Genomic DNA, 16656 nt, shown 5'->3' on the forward strand with positions numbered 1-16656 from the left:
AAACGATCTAGGAATTAGAAGCAGGCCCATTTCTTGTTCTGCCATTCTTCTCTGTCGGTCCTAGTCCTTAAACCAATACTAGACAAACACTTTCCATCTTACCAAGCCTTGCAGGGCTGAAGCAGAACCGTTGGACCTAACTAATCCTTTAAAGGGCTAACTGCCTGACCGGTCCTGGGGACTTATGCACAAGTTTAAAATATTTTGAGACTTGCAGGATATCATAGACATGGGTAAAAGCACTATTCAATATGAGAACTGAATAACATAACATATTACATTGCTCTCCGTGAATCGAATCATTCAATTCAAATCATAGATTCGTAAGTTTTCCTAAGTCCATTCTCTTTACAAGCTTTAAAAAATAATACAAGAATCCAGAAAGAAAAAGTAATAACAAAAAGAATCACTCCTTAGCTAGAAACACCCTGATACTGATCTAACCTGCACTTTTATGTCTCCGGCACCACCATTTCAGTCTTTTAGTAACAAAGTTTGGAACTTTTCAAATAACTTGATGAGAGAACACTACTGAGGGAAATTGAAGAAGAAATGAAAATTTCTTCAACATATTCATTACATGTTATGGAAACGTGTGATTGGGTATTTCTGAATAAGCTTATGAGGAAGAAATATCTTTCGCTTCTCAAGATTTGCCTCTACCAGCAGCATTTTCACGTTGGCTGCGAAAATGACTCAAAAGTTGTTGTGCCTGTATTGAGCATCAAGCAGACATGTTAGAACAGGACAGAAGCATGTCAAACCTTAGCGGTGGCAGAATGGGAGATCCAGGCGTGGTGAGATTGGATCAGTTCGGTACTAGTTGAAATGAGTCGTATTGGGTTGACACCAGGCACTTTTTTCCAAAAGTTTATCTTATTTATTTTAATTTAATTTTATAAATAACTAGTTATATATTAGAAATAGACACGTGAAAACTATCTTTCTGTTTGGCCTGGTAGAACCATTCCCTTTGAACCCATTCATAACTCGTAAAGTATATGAGTCGAAATTGGTACCTCTCATATTTCAAACTGAAAATTGAAAAAGATCACATATATTACAAAGATAATTCCGTACCTTCTCTTTGGCTCGTGACGTTCCTGACTGGGAGAGTGCGACTAGAGGCGGGACCGCACCTTCTTGAAGAACCAACCGACAATATTTAGGACTACAAAGACAAAGTTGAAGAAGTATAGAAGCAGCATTCTCTTTTCCCCTTTGAGACCCCGTTTCCACAACCTCCACCAACAAAGGTATCCCACCTTCTCTGGCAATCGCCAAACACCCCTCAGATATACTAGAAAGATTAGAAAGAAGAGCAACAGATTTATCAACCATTTGTGTATCAGGGTCCATCAACTCCACAAGATACTTGACTGCCCCCGCTTGTATTATACGAGCTTTATTCTCATGAAATATTGATAAATTAAACAAAGCAGTTGCTGCATCTTTTTTCCCTCTAAGGGTACCTGATCCCAAAAGGTCAACCAATGGTTTGATTGCACCAGACTGACCAATCTTGACTCGGTATTCCTCTAATAATGAAAGGCTGAATAATGCTGCTGCAGCATTCTCTTTAGCACATGTGTTTCCCGTTTCCAATACATGGATCAATGGCTCTACAGCACCTGCTTCGGCAATCATTGACTTTATGTTTCCGTTTATTGACAGATTTAAAAGAGCAGTAACCGCATGTTCTTGAGTCAGCTTTACATTGGAATGTAATAAGGATAGGAGAGGTCGAATAGCTCCAGACTGTCCTATTAAAATTCGATTTTCCATATTATTTTTAGCAAGAAACCGTAATTCTTCTGCTGATTTTGTTTGAGTTTCATTCGAGGGAGACTTGAGATCATTTACAAGCTGTTTGACGTGTGAAAATGTCGTTAAATCATTCGGTGAAGAGTCCGGTGGAAGGGAAACAGTTCTTGGATAGTTACGATTTCCACCATCATTAACCATTTCGTCCATATGATTAGAGCTGTGGAATTGCTTTCCGGTCAGCCATGGTGAAACTACGGAATCAGAAACCAATTCTCCAGAATATTCACATAAATGTTCAGAACTAGAAACAGCTGTTGATGTCGATTCACTCCTGCTATGACTACATGATTCCTCAGGCGACTGATGGTTTGACTTTTGAAGGCTCAGCCGGTCAAACCCATTTTCAACTTCAACCGATGACCTTGAATTTACCGCTATATCAGGACGCTCAACGGTCCTGTTAACTTCTATATGGTTTTCATCACACCAATTTGCTATCAGAGCTTTGACTGTATAATTTGGGATTAAGTTCGTGTGGGATAGGGTTTGACGGGTTCCAGGGCATCTTGTGAGTCCATGATTAAGCCATTTTTGGATCGAATCCCGTTCGTATGTTTGACCAGATGCCACAATCACTGGATCAAACATGAGTTGCAGTGACAACGGGCAGATGAAATATGAAGGGACTGAAACACCATTAATGGCTTTAAAGCTTTCACGATTCACCATGGTTTCCCTTATGTGAAACAAAAGATCAGCTATATGATTAATTTGGTGATCCAGTTGGTTGGCTTTGATGTTCTCCTTTTCAACTGCAATGCTTTCCTTTAGCAGTTCATGGCTTGATGATAACTGAAATAGTTCCATGATATCTATGAGATGATCTAGTGGAGGAACTTTTCCTTCTCTTATGCGTTTTAGAGCTCCGTCTAACTTCTCTGCTGCTGTTTCCAACTTCAAACTCTTAAATTCCTCCATAAAATGCTGAAAATGGACAATTTGATGTAGTCATGTACTTTAAACAGGACCAGCACAATGAAAACAGTAAAAACATAAGATTGTACTCGGGTCCTGTTAGATGGAAACATTATCAATACTTTGTCATGCCAAAAAATAAAAAAATTGAGGAGCAAATGACACAATTGACCAACTGTTATATACTTGTATATTAAACGCCTATAGCTTCCAAGGTCTCAGCAGGCTCCAGGAGTCAGAGTCCCAAATTGGGTTTCTATTTCAAACTACCTAGCTTTCGATTTTTTGTTTCAATTTAGAGTAGATCAGGTGAAATCGAGGATTTCCGGCAATCAAATGCTGGATTTGGTAAGAAATTTCAGTATTTTAGGCATCAGTTCAAGGTTTTGGCCAAAACCAACCGAAAGCAGCATTGTCCTACCCTCATCTCCTGCAGTCCTTTTAATAACATCCATTTTTTTGTATTTCAGCTTTCCACTAAAAGTTGATGTACCAAGAAGTCTTAATATGGGCCATGGGCTACAAACCAAAACAAAATGCATTCCTAAAATGAAAACACATAAAGACACATTGTGTGCGACATATTGGAAATAGGTATCTGCCTTTAAAGCATCTGTTTCAATTTTGTTCTTTTCCGTCCTGTGTCAAAAAGATTTCACACAAACCTGAATATCTGCCAACGTCGAAGTAGAGGCTGATGAAGATGACGATGATGATGTTGCCGAGGACTCCAATGACCTGTATACTGTTTCACAAATCTTGATTGAATAGCTTTGAATTATAACGATAAGATGTCTACTCTGTACAACCTGAAAAAATATATTCAAGCAGAAACACAATTAATATCTTCTTTTTCATTTCAAAGCTATCTAACCTACCGCAACTAGTGAGAAAGAAGGTATGCACCCCATATATTTTGCTCATGTGAGAACCCCAATTCTCAATGAACTCTCGAGCTTCATTTACAGTTGCATCAAGTTCTTCAAACTCCTTGCACAAGATTTCATCCGAGTGTATTTGGGAAGCATCAATATTATCAAGTATTCGTTTAAAAAGCTTTAACGAATTAGCAACGTGTTTGTACTCCTGCTGATATGGCAAGTCCTTCGTTACACCAAATGTGACCAGATGAATGAATCGAGAAAAGCTGTTACTTAAACATTTCAACACCTTTTCTAGACCCATTTACCCTGCTTGCACAATAACCAAAAATCAAGAATTCATAACTTTAACCAAATACAGTGAACATACATAAAAAAGAGCAACAAAAGAAGTTTTGTGAATAGAAAGAGCAACAATGCAAAGACTCATCATGCTATACCCATTATTCATAAGACTCTCATTGGATCATGATATCAAAAACAACCTAACGAAGTAATCCTCCCAAGCTACAAACATCATAATATATGTAAATTATATAAAGTCCACACAAGTTCTCATCTTTCTATATCAAATGCATACATATGGTTCCACACAGACTGGATGCACCACTTTACATTACTAAATGAACTAATGTGCAAAACACAACAAAAAAAACACAATCTTGGGACTTATACCAAAGGGTCCTTGGCGTAGCAGTATTCGAGGTGACCCTGTAAACTAAGAGGTTGTAGCTTCGAGTCTCATGGACAATTGTGTGATGTGGTGTGGATATTTGTCTTTCAAAAAGAAACAATCTTGATGACATACCATAATTTCTAACAAAAATTCTCTCCAAATCTATATGAGTGAAATTACACAAACCCATTTTTGCAATTTTGATGACATCCCAAAATTCACACATAGAGCCTATACATATACAGAATTCTTAACTATACATACATTATTATGCATATATAAAGACAAAAACAAACCATAAACCAACCAAGAAAACTAATTTCTAACATATTTAATTACATACTCATCAAATAATTGTTCCCAACAACATGAAATAATAATATATAAAACGACAAAATATTTGGATATAATTAGATATATACTATGGATATAGTATATATATATATATACATATATGAAAGGACTTAAAAAAAACCTGAAATTTGTAGCTGTAGATCTGGATCAAATATGTAAAGGAATAAGCTTTATGAAGAAATAGACATTTGTGTGTATGAATTTAGGCCAAAAACTCTTTGGCAGAGTGATTCATGAGAGGGAACAAAGAAGAAAAGGGGGTTAATTTGGTGGGTCAATATAGTTGCAGGGTTTGTTGGCATTTTTAATTGAATATTGATTTGGGTTTGATTAATTAGCTATCAATTACTCGTAATTAATTAATGTTTTAAGTAATGATTAAAGGGTCCAAAAAGTTGGATAACTTTTGTCTTGTTGAACCATATGATAAGATGGAGGTGAGGTAACATGGATTTATTTATAAAAAAAAAAAATATAATTGAATGGAAATATTTAGTACTCATTATTTCTTTAGTTAAACTAGTGTCCATGTGAATTTCAATCATTTAATAATAATTTTTAGAATACTTTTAAATCTTTGATATCTTATACTCAGTAATAGCTTATAAGTTTATCTCCAATATGTACTCACACAATACATAGTGGTGTAGTTATACAGTTTTAACTAATGATAAAACTAATATACGTTATATATTATATAAACATTCGTTAACATAACATGTAAACTGTAATTGAAGTCAATGTATACGATGGTTTTGATAAATATGTCAACATACTTGTTGCAAGATGAAAGACGAATAACATGTTTTGTAGAACATAACGGCATGAAGTTAAACAATTTTTTTTTTTTGGAAATACAAACTTTATTAACAAAACTCAATGAAGTTCTAGACGACGAATTACAACATCAAGAGATGGTTCGAAAGCCATTACTCCCATCTAATACATAATCTACGATTTATATGCTTATACCAATCAATCAAAAGAATAAAATTGGATGTATTAAAAAATGTCGCCTTGTAAACTATCCAGCGACTTAAAAACCAATGTATTCCTTATGTGTCATATGTACCACCAAGTCGTTAAACAAAATAAATGCATATCTTCTAGATGCCCACTAACATTTATTAGAGTAAACCAAAGGGGCATTGTGGAGGGCCGAGGAGTATGCAAGTCTCGAAGGAGATTATGAACTCATGAAAGTTTTTGGTGATGACACAACGAATAATAAGTAGTGCGCAAGATGTGGCAAAATTTTGGAACTAGGCACAGAGTGCTATTAAATTGACTACTATCGAAAATTTCGGAAACTAATATAATTGTACATTCAGTCAAAAGATGCATTATTAAACTAAAAACAGAAGATGTTAAAAAATTAATCTCATCTTATGTCAAGGTTTATTAAGTTTTTATTCTTCATATATGTGCTTATATAGACTACGTTTGTGTCAATGGATTGTGAATTAAGCATACATAATCAAAGTAATGAATTATTAACCAACTTAATAATAAATTCGACTCTTATATATAGTAATTTTTAGTGGGAGGTTGATGAAAAAAGAATTATGAAAAATGTCTTTGAAAAAGCTTAATACCATTTGGTTGGATGATTTTTTTTATGGATAGGTTGAGAAATTTCATCCCAGACATGTGTCGTTCGAGCATTGCATACTGTCCAATTAGATGTCATTGTGGTGTCTCGAATGTAACTATTAACTACTAACTCGCCGTTAAAAAAAATTAAAAAAAAACATTAGAAAAATAATTTTTTTATAGGTTGAAATTAATGAATTATTAAGATGGCATATAAAAAAGCTTTAAAATACTTTTAACGGTCATGGAAACTCTAATGTTTCATTAAATTTTCATTTATACACACTAATGTCATCACGTGTTTAAGAAAAGTTAACCAAATTCGACACTGATCCAATGGTTCAAATGTGATCTCACAAACTTCGTATAAAATTGTGATTATTGTTACATGGGAAATGATATTCGTACCATGATTTTTGATGTATGTACCACAACGTATAAGTTTTACAGCTGACTGTATAAACAATTATTGCTCAGTTGTGGTAAATCTATCAAAATGAGTGGCACTAATATCACTTTTCTTGTTACATACATATAAAAGTAGAAATAAAATTTGAAACATACTGTTTTTTTTAATCAATAAATCTATTTATAAGGTTTTTAATAGGGATTCATATTCCAACCAAGCTTTTTTGGTATCTAGACCATACCTACTATTTGCAAATTGCAGCGATATGCGCTGCAAAATAGTGCGGACCTCCCTGTCTGTAATGGCAAATCTGGCAAAAAATAGCGAGCCCCCTGTCAGTAATCGCTGCAAATAGTTGGATATGGACAAAAACACCACTATTTACAGCAAGGTCTGGTTTAATTACCAAAAAAGTGGTCGGGATACCGGCCGCCTTTTTAATATGTATAGAATATGAATATCCATCTAAAATTTAGTCAAACAACAACAACAACAACAACAGGACCCAATCCCTGCACGGGGTATGAGGGAGGTAAGCTGTAGACAATCTTACCTCTACACAAAGGTAGAGAGACTGCTTCCATAGGGACCTCCGGCCACAAAGGAGTACAAGACGGAAAATGAGAAATGTTTAGAAAATCATACCTGTCTGCCGAGAAGCTGAAAAGAAGAAATACCTGTCTGCTGGGTCCGGCTACTATACGGGTCGAACGTCTATCACTCATGCGTCCTACCGATATCTTAGAAATATGTTTGACAATACAAATACAAATACGAAAGCAACCATATTGGACATATTAAACAACATAAAAGTAGCAAACTAATACGTAAATCGAACAAGTAGTGAGAAACAACAAGACAAACATACAAATAAATAAGAAATGACAAAACCTAAAAAGATCCCGATTAAGCCAAGACAGTAACTATTTCTAAACAACCTATGAAAAAAGGACATTAGGCCACCTATTTATCCTAATCCTAATCCTCTCACCTGCTCTTTTAAACGAATAAACTAGTCCTAAACCCCTAGTCTTCTAGATAAACTAAAATTTAGTCAAAAGCTGCTTAAAATCTTTTTATTACTTGTGGTACCAAACAGTGCCAACACAACACTTGACCCAACCAAAAAAAACACACACACATTTCATTTCACCACTTTCCCTTTCAAACACACACAAAACCAGATTTTCTTAAACTCCAACAAGCTTAATTTAGTTTTTTGTTGCACTTCCAAATTAACGATGGACAAACTTGACAAATTCAAACTAGCATCATCATCATTCACAAAACAACTAATCACAAACAGCAAAACTTTAGGATCAAAAGTAAAAGAAATTTTACAAACCCCAACACCAGAATCCAAATTAGTTGATGAAGCAACACATGAAACATTACAAGAACCAAACTGGGGTTTGGATTTAAGAATATGTTCCATGCTTAATAACCAAACATTAAATGGGTCAGAATTATTAAAAGCCATTAAGAAGAAAATAATTGGTTCTAATAATGTTGTTAGCCAAAGACTTGGTCTTGATTTGTTGGAAATGTTAAGCTCTAACTGTGATAAAGTTTTCTCAGAAATTGCCTCTGAAAAAGTACTTGATGATATGGTTGAGATGATTCTTGATCAGGGGTGTGATGATCGAAATCGGACGAAAGCGGTTCGGTTGATTCGGGGTTGGGGCGAGTCAGATGAGCTTATGTATTTGCCTGTATTTCGGCAGACTTATTTGGTGAGGATATATATGTGTATATTCCTTTGTTTTGTTTATTTATTTGAAATGTTGTGTTTTTTTTGTTTGTTTTGTGTTTATATTTGATGAATGATGTTTTTATGTATGTGTTTGAGTGGATAAAGACAAAGGGACAATAAAAGTTAGTTTTTTTTATGTAGTTTTGGATGTTAATTTGCAAGAGGTGTGGTGTTAGATTGTATCGAGAACCTTTAGGTGCATGCTAGTTTTAATAAAATTCCCTCGTTGACTACGTAGTTAAGTATGATTAGAGGCGAATGGAGCGTTATGTGGCATGGTAGGCAGGAAAAATGTAAATAGTTAAAACTAGAAGTAAGTCAGTAACCATAGGGGACGTCTAGAGTTATCGTTATAACTCTTGTCTTGCAAAAGTACTATTTAGATATTGTACATGCGACCACATCATAGGATACTAACCGTGTGTGCACGAATCCGTCTAATATGGCCTTGTCCAATACGGGCTTAATTTTGTTCTTCAATATAAGGATGGGTCAAGTATTTCTTGTGATAGTTTTATGCATTTTACGTGTAAATTCTTGTCCTATTTGTTTGCCTTACTATCTGCTTTGGGAGATCTGGTTGTTTGTGAATTCGGAAGCTAATTTTTGGAATATACGTATTTTGGCTATTAAGTGTAATGGTTGAAATCTTGCCTTTGAAGCCAAAGGTCCTATTCCATAAAATTAGGTTCCATATTTTGGCTATTAAGTGTAATGGAGGTATGTTTCTCTTCCTTGTGACATAAACTATTGATCTTATATCCACACACACACGCACACAAACATTTGCATGTCATGGAATTTTATAACACTCACTTTTGCTGGAGGTCTTATTGGAAGCAATCATTTCACCTCCCCCATACCTTGCCTTTGACGGTATAGGGTATTCTTGTTATTGTATATTTAGTTTGTATTTTTATGCAGAAAAGATCCAAGCATATTAGCCTTTATTATCTATTAGACCATTACCTGCTCCCCCATCCCACAATAATTGCATCTTTTGACCCTAACCACTCAATGTAAGCAGTCAAATATTAGCTACAAACAGAGAGTTATAGCTGTATGATGTATGTATATTGAAGTTATAAATGTGTAAGACCATAGTTGATCACTAGTCCTTAGCTATCATTATGGGGACAAGTGTAGATTAATTCAACTCGAAAGGACTCCAAAAGTAGAAATGCATTTCTTTGTTGTTATACGGAGTATCTCGCAATTTTTTCTAGTCCTGGAGAACTTTGCTTTGTAGTTTCTTACCTGAAACAATCTAAACCCTTCTATTAATGAGCATATGTAGACTAGAAGTGGCGGTAATGTGTTGAAATGGCCCATTTTTAGTACCCGGTGATACGTGTTAAGTCGTTTTGACCAAAAATACTTTTGGTTGTCTATTAGTATTAAATAATTAAAGCACTAATCATGATTACTGGAACACAAGTACTACTAATAATATGTAGACTAGAAGTGTCAGGTAATGTGTTGCAATGGGGGCCATGTTTAGTACCCAGTGATACATGTTGAGTTGTTTTGACCTAAAATACTTTTTGTTGTCTCTTTAGTAATTTAGTATTAAATATTTAGAGCACTAATTGTGTTTACCAGAACACTAGTTATGCTAGTGGTGATCATCTAAGTCATTGGCACAATGTTACTAGCACAGCTCAACTTCTTTCCAAGCTAAGGAGAAGCCTTGACGAAGAAGCGAAAAAGGCCTATATATTATATTTTTTTTAGTACAAGGGCTAAACAGTTCAGGACGTTGTAATGTTGTATACATGAGACACACTTTGAGTGACTTTTAACCCATTCTACCTTGTTTGACCTTATGCTTGCAAGACAAATAAATTGTTTTGACTTTTTGAGATGTAACCCAACCAAAATTGGGTCTAACTTGCCACCTCTAAATTAGGCTGTTAATAACTTTTTGAGAAGTATTGTTCTGTTTAATAAGTGTAACTATATCGTCTATCTTGGTGTGATATATGCTGGGTTCTCTTGTTTACATTAAACATTGCTAGTTGCGGAACAAAGATGTGCAATATATGTTGGGATCTTGTTTACATCTTAGTTGATGGTTTTCCGGAACTAAGAAATGTATGCATGTATATTGCAGAGCCTGAAGACTATCAGGATACCTGCAGCACAACAGGGTGGGAACTTGAGTCCTATGCATCAAACTATGGGCTCCCTGTTTTCTGAACAACCTACGGCACCCACTAATAGATACCCTATGCCAGATTTGGATTTGATGGGGATAGAAGATGATGTTGCTCCATACACGTATGCTGGCCAATCTGTCGAACAAAAGAAAGAACTGCTGTCAGCTGGCAGAAACAGCCTCGACCTTCTATCTAGCATACTCGACTCAGGAATGGAGCCTATACCAATTAACGTAAGTCTTCGGCTTGTATACTAATGGACATGCCGGGTGATAGGATTTGCAATTTTGAACTGATTATCTTAATATTACAACCTGAAATCGCTATAGTCCAAGTTTTAGCTTTTTGGATACACATATTATGCTTTTGATTGCCTTACTATGTAAAGGCCAGATAATCAAGTTTGGATAATGAGTTTTGTACGAACCACAACAAAATTGGTTATTCCAAGGTGATATCATTATCTACTACGAGTTATCTATGATGCGATAGATTCAATCCCATAGTCCTATTTCAGAAGTGGACTTTTTTCACAAATATGTTAGTTTTAGTCATTTGACTTATTAGTTTCATAAATAGTCAGGTGACTTTGATGCACACTCAAAACATCGAGATCATTAGATTGTTAGAACTTGAAATAGTAGGAACACGTCCAGATAATATGTTATGCAGCAGTGCAGCCTCGTTATATAACTCAGATTGGTTAATACAAAATAATCATTATCAAAATGCGCATCGGAACACCCCATGTTATTCTTTCTCTATGGCACTTCAACATGTAATTTGATTGGGGACTTTTATTTAACATGATATATGAAGCTACTAATATATGAAAAGTATCTTTCTTGTAAAAATATTAACCTAATGCATGTATTCTTGACGCAGGATGAGCTTACGGTTAGCATGTTGGAAAAGTGCAAGGAAGCTCTGCCGATGGTTCAGAGAATAGCAGAAACAACCACCGACGATGATATACTTCTCTTTGAAGCTTTGAATCTGCACGGAGAGCTTGAAAAAGTGATTTCAAGATGTGCAGTAATCAAACAAATAGTGGAATCCAAGCCTTCGAAAGAAGATACCGTGAAACCTGAAAATACCACCCCACCTCCACTAACTGTAGAGGAAACCACTTCAAGCAATGAAGCCAAAAAAGGAAGTGTATCTGCACTGATCCATGAAGAGAATACCGAGAAGGAACAAACTGTTTGAAATACATTTGAACCTGTGTTACTTCCAGGTTCATTTAATAATCAGTAGAGTTTTAACCTTCACTTAAAAATCCTATCAAATAATTATTATGAACTTATTACTTAATTAGTATTAGTATGTATCTTGTCCATTAGTAATCTTAACCTGTATACGTGCATTATTCATAAATGTCGAATATGTGTGTGGTATGCCAGGTGACGCTATTAACCCATGGCCTTGTAAAGGAGTTGCTCTATGTCATGTTTAATCTTTAAAATATCAAATCAGCAAAACCAAACATCAAGTCGAGGATGAAACATGTTAAATCGTGTTGGGGAGTTTTGTACAAACCTGGTTGTATTTCAATGGCTAGATATCGATATGAATCTTGAGATCCTTTTCTAAATACAGTAATTCGACCCTGTATATATGGTCTATGTATTTGTACAAACCTGGTTATATTTCAATGGCTAGATATCTATATGAATCTTGAGATCCCTTTCCAAATACATCAATTCGAACTTTATATCGGGATAATACATAATGTAAAGTTATTTTTTGACTGTCAAAATCAATAACCTTGTTGCAGAGAATTTTGTATATTGGCTGTGTTTTTCTGTTGTATCTGATCCATCTCAATGACAGAATATAAGGCACTTTCAACTACCTTCAACTAGTTCCACTTCCAACAGAAGCCGGATGCCGTTAGGGGAAGCACAACAACATATCATATAGGACTATCATATATCATGCAACTATGCAAGTGATTGAAACGTATTACTTATAACGTTATAAGTAAAAGATAATATAATCTGCTATGTGAAATTTTAATTTTTTTCCCCCGTTTTTGGACGCTGGTCACCCCAGTCCTCGCTAGTAGAGCTTCCTCTAGGACCCCGCAAGGGGGCGTGACCCACTTGAACCCGACAAGGGGGCACACATTGCATCATATTGGTGTACCTTCGAACCTCCTAACCAGTAGAAAGTACAATAACCTTTACACTAGAATACTAACAAATGTGTCATATGCGTGAAACTTACCCAAAAATACTTCTATCCATACACTAGTATATCCCAAAAGTTATATTAGTGTCGTAGTGATATGGTTTCTAAATGACGTTTAGTTGTTAGTTATTATTGATAGAAAAAGCCAAAGATATGTAGGATCAACCCAACATGTGATATGCTTCAACTTTCGACTTTTATTAAAAGAATTTGTTTTGGCCCTGGATTAAATTTTGACATATTATCCAACTCACTCATTTCAAGTTTTCAGCACTGATCCCCGTGAACATGAACAATAATTAGTATTAAAAGAAACATAAAGTACACAGTATCGGGTTGAACGGGTTAGGGGGGGTTGGAAAAAGGCGACTTGTACAATGAATCATGAATGTATGTCCGGAGTCTTAAAATCAACCTCTTATCACCTTTTTGCATTTACTCTATTTGGTTCCAACGGGACATTGATGGCCAAAAGGTCCAACCAAATGCAATAAGTTTTGAGTTCTTGAGGTCCCATGACACATGTGGCCACCATCATGCCACATTATGGGTATTTTTTTTAGTAATACAAACTCAAAAGGGGGTTATAGCTTGTGACTGATAGTTGGATCTTAGGGGTAAAAGTGTAGTGTCAAATCCTTGGCAATTTGACAAGTTTTTAACCAATCACACGACGCAACGCGGTTTTACCAAATCTTTGTCAATCCTTACAAAAAACTAGCCAAAAATTGTGGTGTAGTGCAACAAAACTAGCCAAACTTGCCAATTCTCGCCACAAAAAAGACAAACAAGAAAAAAAAAAGGAGGGGGGGGGGGTTATTGTAAGTAAGTAAGTAACTCCCAATGCCGTCTTCCACGGGTTTTGGGTCTCAATACCGTCTTCGACAGTGTATAGGGGAGGTTGATATGTAGACAGCCTTACCCTACCAAAGGTAGAAAGGCTGCTTCCAGGTTCTACCATAGGTAGAAAAGGACCTCCAGCCTTATATCATCAAAAATATCACACATGACACATTCTCTAGACCACTCAGTTGCGAGATTGCCACAATCAAATCAATGATCATCTAAGAATCTTGTCTTATTTTCATTCGCAAATGTTCCTTAATAACATCTTAAGGGGCTAGCAATGGAGTGTACGTGAGAGAATGAGGAAGATATATTCGCCCAAATACTACTACTATTTGTTTTATCTTGGAACGAAGACTTGGAACTATGGATTACATTGATGATTTTACCTCTAACGACATCCAGATTTTGAACCACATGTCATATCCATTTGTACGTAAATGCTAAATTAAGAGCATCTAGACCACCAAAACCTAAACCACCTACATCTTTACTTGACAAAATCTTTCAAGTTGATCCATTACATTTCATTTTCCGAGTTCGACCCCATAATATACCTCTTTCACCCAAAAAAAAGTGTGATCTTAATTAATCGAAATAGAGAAAAATAATATATCCTAAATACTCCAAGGAACATTTATTCTTGAATTGTCGAGTTAAAATCCACCATAGGCAACTCATTAGTATTGAGTCTAGATATCTTTCTATAATAACTGTGCAAAACTTACGAAATATAACCATGGACGAGACCTCGCTCCAAATTTAATACAATGCAAAAAAAATTTAAACATATATTTGTAATTTTGTTCCTAAAATATATTAATAAATAAAAATACAGACAAACGTCATCTTCGCTGTCATAAGCCTCTTCTTTGGAAGCACATTACTAATGTTGGAAACATTAGTTTTGAGATAATTTTCTTTATTGTTAGAGTAAATATCTTGAATTGTTTTGATTTTTAATAATAATTAAAAAAAAAAAGTTTGAAGAAAGGGTTTTTTCTTTATTTGGCTAAATATACTAAACATTGATAATATAGTTGTATGTAAAAACGTTATATTTTTTCAAATTCTTTTATAATATAATCACAATAGTTATGCAGACAAAATATGTGCAAGCTAAATTATATATCATTAACTTTGATAACTATTTTATTTTGTTTAATAGAGCGCAATTTCTCCATCACCAGATACTCCAACATTGTATATCGATATTAAAAGTTGATGTTCTGAAAGTCGACACTCACCTGAGCTAAACTCGGCGTTTTCAACACGATCATTGATAATATGACTAAATCCTTCGTTAACCAAATTTTTTTAGGGCCCATTTTTAAAATCAACTTGAAAAAAAGAGTTATATTGATCGATAAGTTATTAGAGTGTATATGGTATCTTAAAATTTTCGTTTTACGTAATGATGTAATTAAAAGTTTGAACTCATCTAATGATCTTTGCTTCTCTATAAAAGAATTTAAAACTCTGTTATATATATATATATATATATATATATATATATATATATATATATATATATATAGTGGTTGAGTATTGTAAAATAAGTATTAAAAAACAAATAAGACAAGTTCTTGACCTTTAGATCATGTTTAAATTGATGCACGAAAATTCACGAAGTAATTGATACACAATGATTTTCATGATGCACGGTGATTCTCAAGGGAGGAAAACCTATCGTTTTATTTGTTTTACTCTAATACTTGTTTATTTTATCTAAAACATATATATATGTATACATATATATTGTAGAAACATATTTTAGTATATTAAAAGAAAGATATTATTAATATGTATAGAATAAAAGAAAGATATTATAAATATGTATAGATTAATGATAATGGTAAATTAATAATAATAGTTTGAGTCTTCTACAGTAAGTATTCACATATATATTACCTTAAAAAAAGCTCACGCATGAACAAAATTATTAATTCTTTTGAAATTAATAAGTAAATTCTTTTGAAATTAATAAGTAACAATAATTATATATATATATGGCTACCATAGCCAAGAGAAAAAAATCATTTTAAGAATAGATCTTGACCATTGAAAATATAAATAAAAACAATCTAAGTCATTGAAATAAAAATCAAAGTCAATATTATATAAATACAGAAACTTTGTCAACTTATACACAACTTTAACTCATACACATACAATCTAACTCAATGTGTTAGTGCCACGTGATTGACCCCTCCAAATAGAAAATTCAATTGCAATTTTTACCAATATAAGGCAACTATAATTTTGGTTACAAATATTAATTGTAAACGCATTGCAGACAGCCATACATGCTAATGATAATTATGTAATCAATTCTCATTCCCATTATAATATATAATATTATACGAGTATTATTTTACAATTTGCACTATAAAAAGCACCATCTTTCTTCTCATTTGAATGCAACATATTTTTTAACCAAAAGATCAAGAAATTTTCAAGCAACAAAATGAAGAATATAATGTGTTCTTACATTCATAAGATGTTACTCATGTTTTTTTATAGGACTCCGCAAACATCGACGACATAAAAAATGACAAAAAAATTAAAATTCATTTGATTTTAATGAAAACATCTTGAACGACGACACCAACTTTTTAAAGAATGATCATTTAAATAAGAAATCGAGGGTTCATTACAAGACAAATTAAGAGGCCGTGATGCAAACCTCGAATCAATGAAATTGCAACAAATCATCAATGTTAAGGATCGAGGCGATGAAAAGGTAACATTATATAAACTAATACTTTTAGTAAAAAAGAATAATGTGTAACTCAGTTTTTTATCCTTTTTTTTGTAGGATGAGGTTGATCATCATAAGATTTTAGATGGACATTCTTATGTAAAATGTATCTAATTCTTTATTATCTCTCTTATTTTTATATGATGATTTTGATTGGGATTCGCTTTCAGATGATGATGATATTCCATTGATCAAACATAAGAACTATAAGCTCAAGAGGAAAAATGTATTCCGCCTAATAGACGAAGACTAATATATCATCTTTTTATGTTAATTAATAAGTTTGTTA

The 16656-nt window shown here is 34.0% G+C and overlaps 2 protein-coding genes across 2 annotated transcripts; one reads left to right on the forward strand and one right to left on the reverse strand.

Annotated features, from left to right (window-relative positions):
• Positions 1-230: 230 nt before the first annotated feature.
• LOC122607965 (U-box domain-containing protein 3) lies at positions 231-4913 on the reverse strand. Its single transcript, XM_043781049.1, has 5 exons — positions 4775-4913; positions 3649-3932; positions 3408-3551; positions 1081-2751; positions 231-712 (listed from the first exon to the last, which is right to left on the reverse strand). Exons 2-5 carry the CDS (start codon positions 3925-3927, stop codon positions 647-649), a joined length of 2160 nt encoding a protein of 719 aa, XP_043636984.1. The 5' UTR covers positions 3928-3932; positions 4775-4913; the 3' UTR covers positions 231-646.
• A 2860-nt stretch (positions 4914-7773) lies between these two features.
• On the forward strand, positions 7774-11906 carry LOC122606905 (TOM1-like protein 2). Its single transcript, XM_043779792.1, has 3 exons — positions 7774-8388; positions 10522-10800; positions 11453-11906. Exons 1-3 carry the CDS (start codon positions 7897-7899, stop codon positions 11774-11776), a joined length of 1095 nt encoding a protein of 364 aa, XP_043635727.1. The 5' UTR covers positions 7774-7896; the 3' UTR covers positions 11777-11906.
• Positions 11907-16656: the final 4750 nt, after the last annotated feature.

This window comes from Erigeron canadensis, chromosome 7 (genome assembly GCF_010389155.1).
Source record: "Erigeron canadensis isolate Cc75 chromosome 7, C_canadensis_v1, whole genome shotgun sequence".
Lineage (NCBI taxonomy): Eukaryota > Viridiplantae > Streptophyta > Magnoliopsida > Asterales > Asteraceae > Erigeron > Erigeron canadensis.

Bases quoted from the DNA above. Each gene is read 5' to 3' on its own strand.
- LOC122607965 (XM_043781049.1), bottom strand. From the start codon at position 3,927: ATGGGTCTAGAAAAGGTGTTGAAATGTTTAAGTAACAGCTTTTCTCGA. The intron at 3,552-3,648 runs GTGCATACCTTC...ATATTTTTTCAG, and splicing joins ACATGAGCAAAATATATGGG to GTTGTACAGAGTAGACATCT. The intron at 713-1,080 runs GTACGGAATTAT...TGCTCAATACAG, and splicing joins CGTCACGAGCCAAAGAGAAG to GCACAACAACTTTTGAGTCA.
- LOC122606905 (XM_043779792.1), top strand. From the start codon at position 7,897: ATGGACAAACTTGACAAATTCAAACTAGCATCATCATCATTCACAAAA. The intron at 8,389-10,521 runs GTGAGGATATAT...TGTATATTGCAG, and splicing joins TATTTCGGCAGACTTATTTG to AGCCTGAAGACTATCAGGAT. The intron at 10,801-11,452 runs GTAAGTCTTCGG...TTCTTGACGCAG, and splicing joins TGGAGCCTATACCAATTAAC to GATGAGCTTACGGTTAGCAT.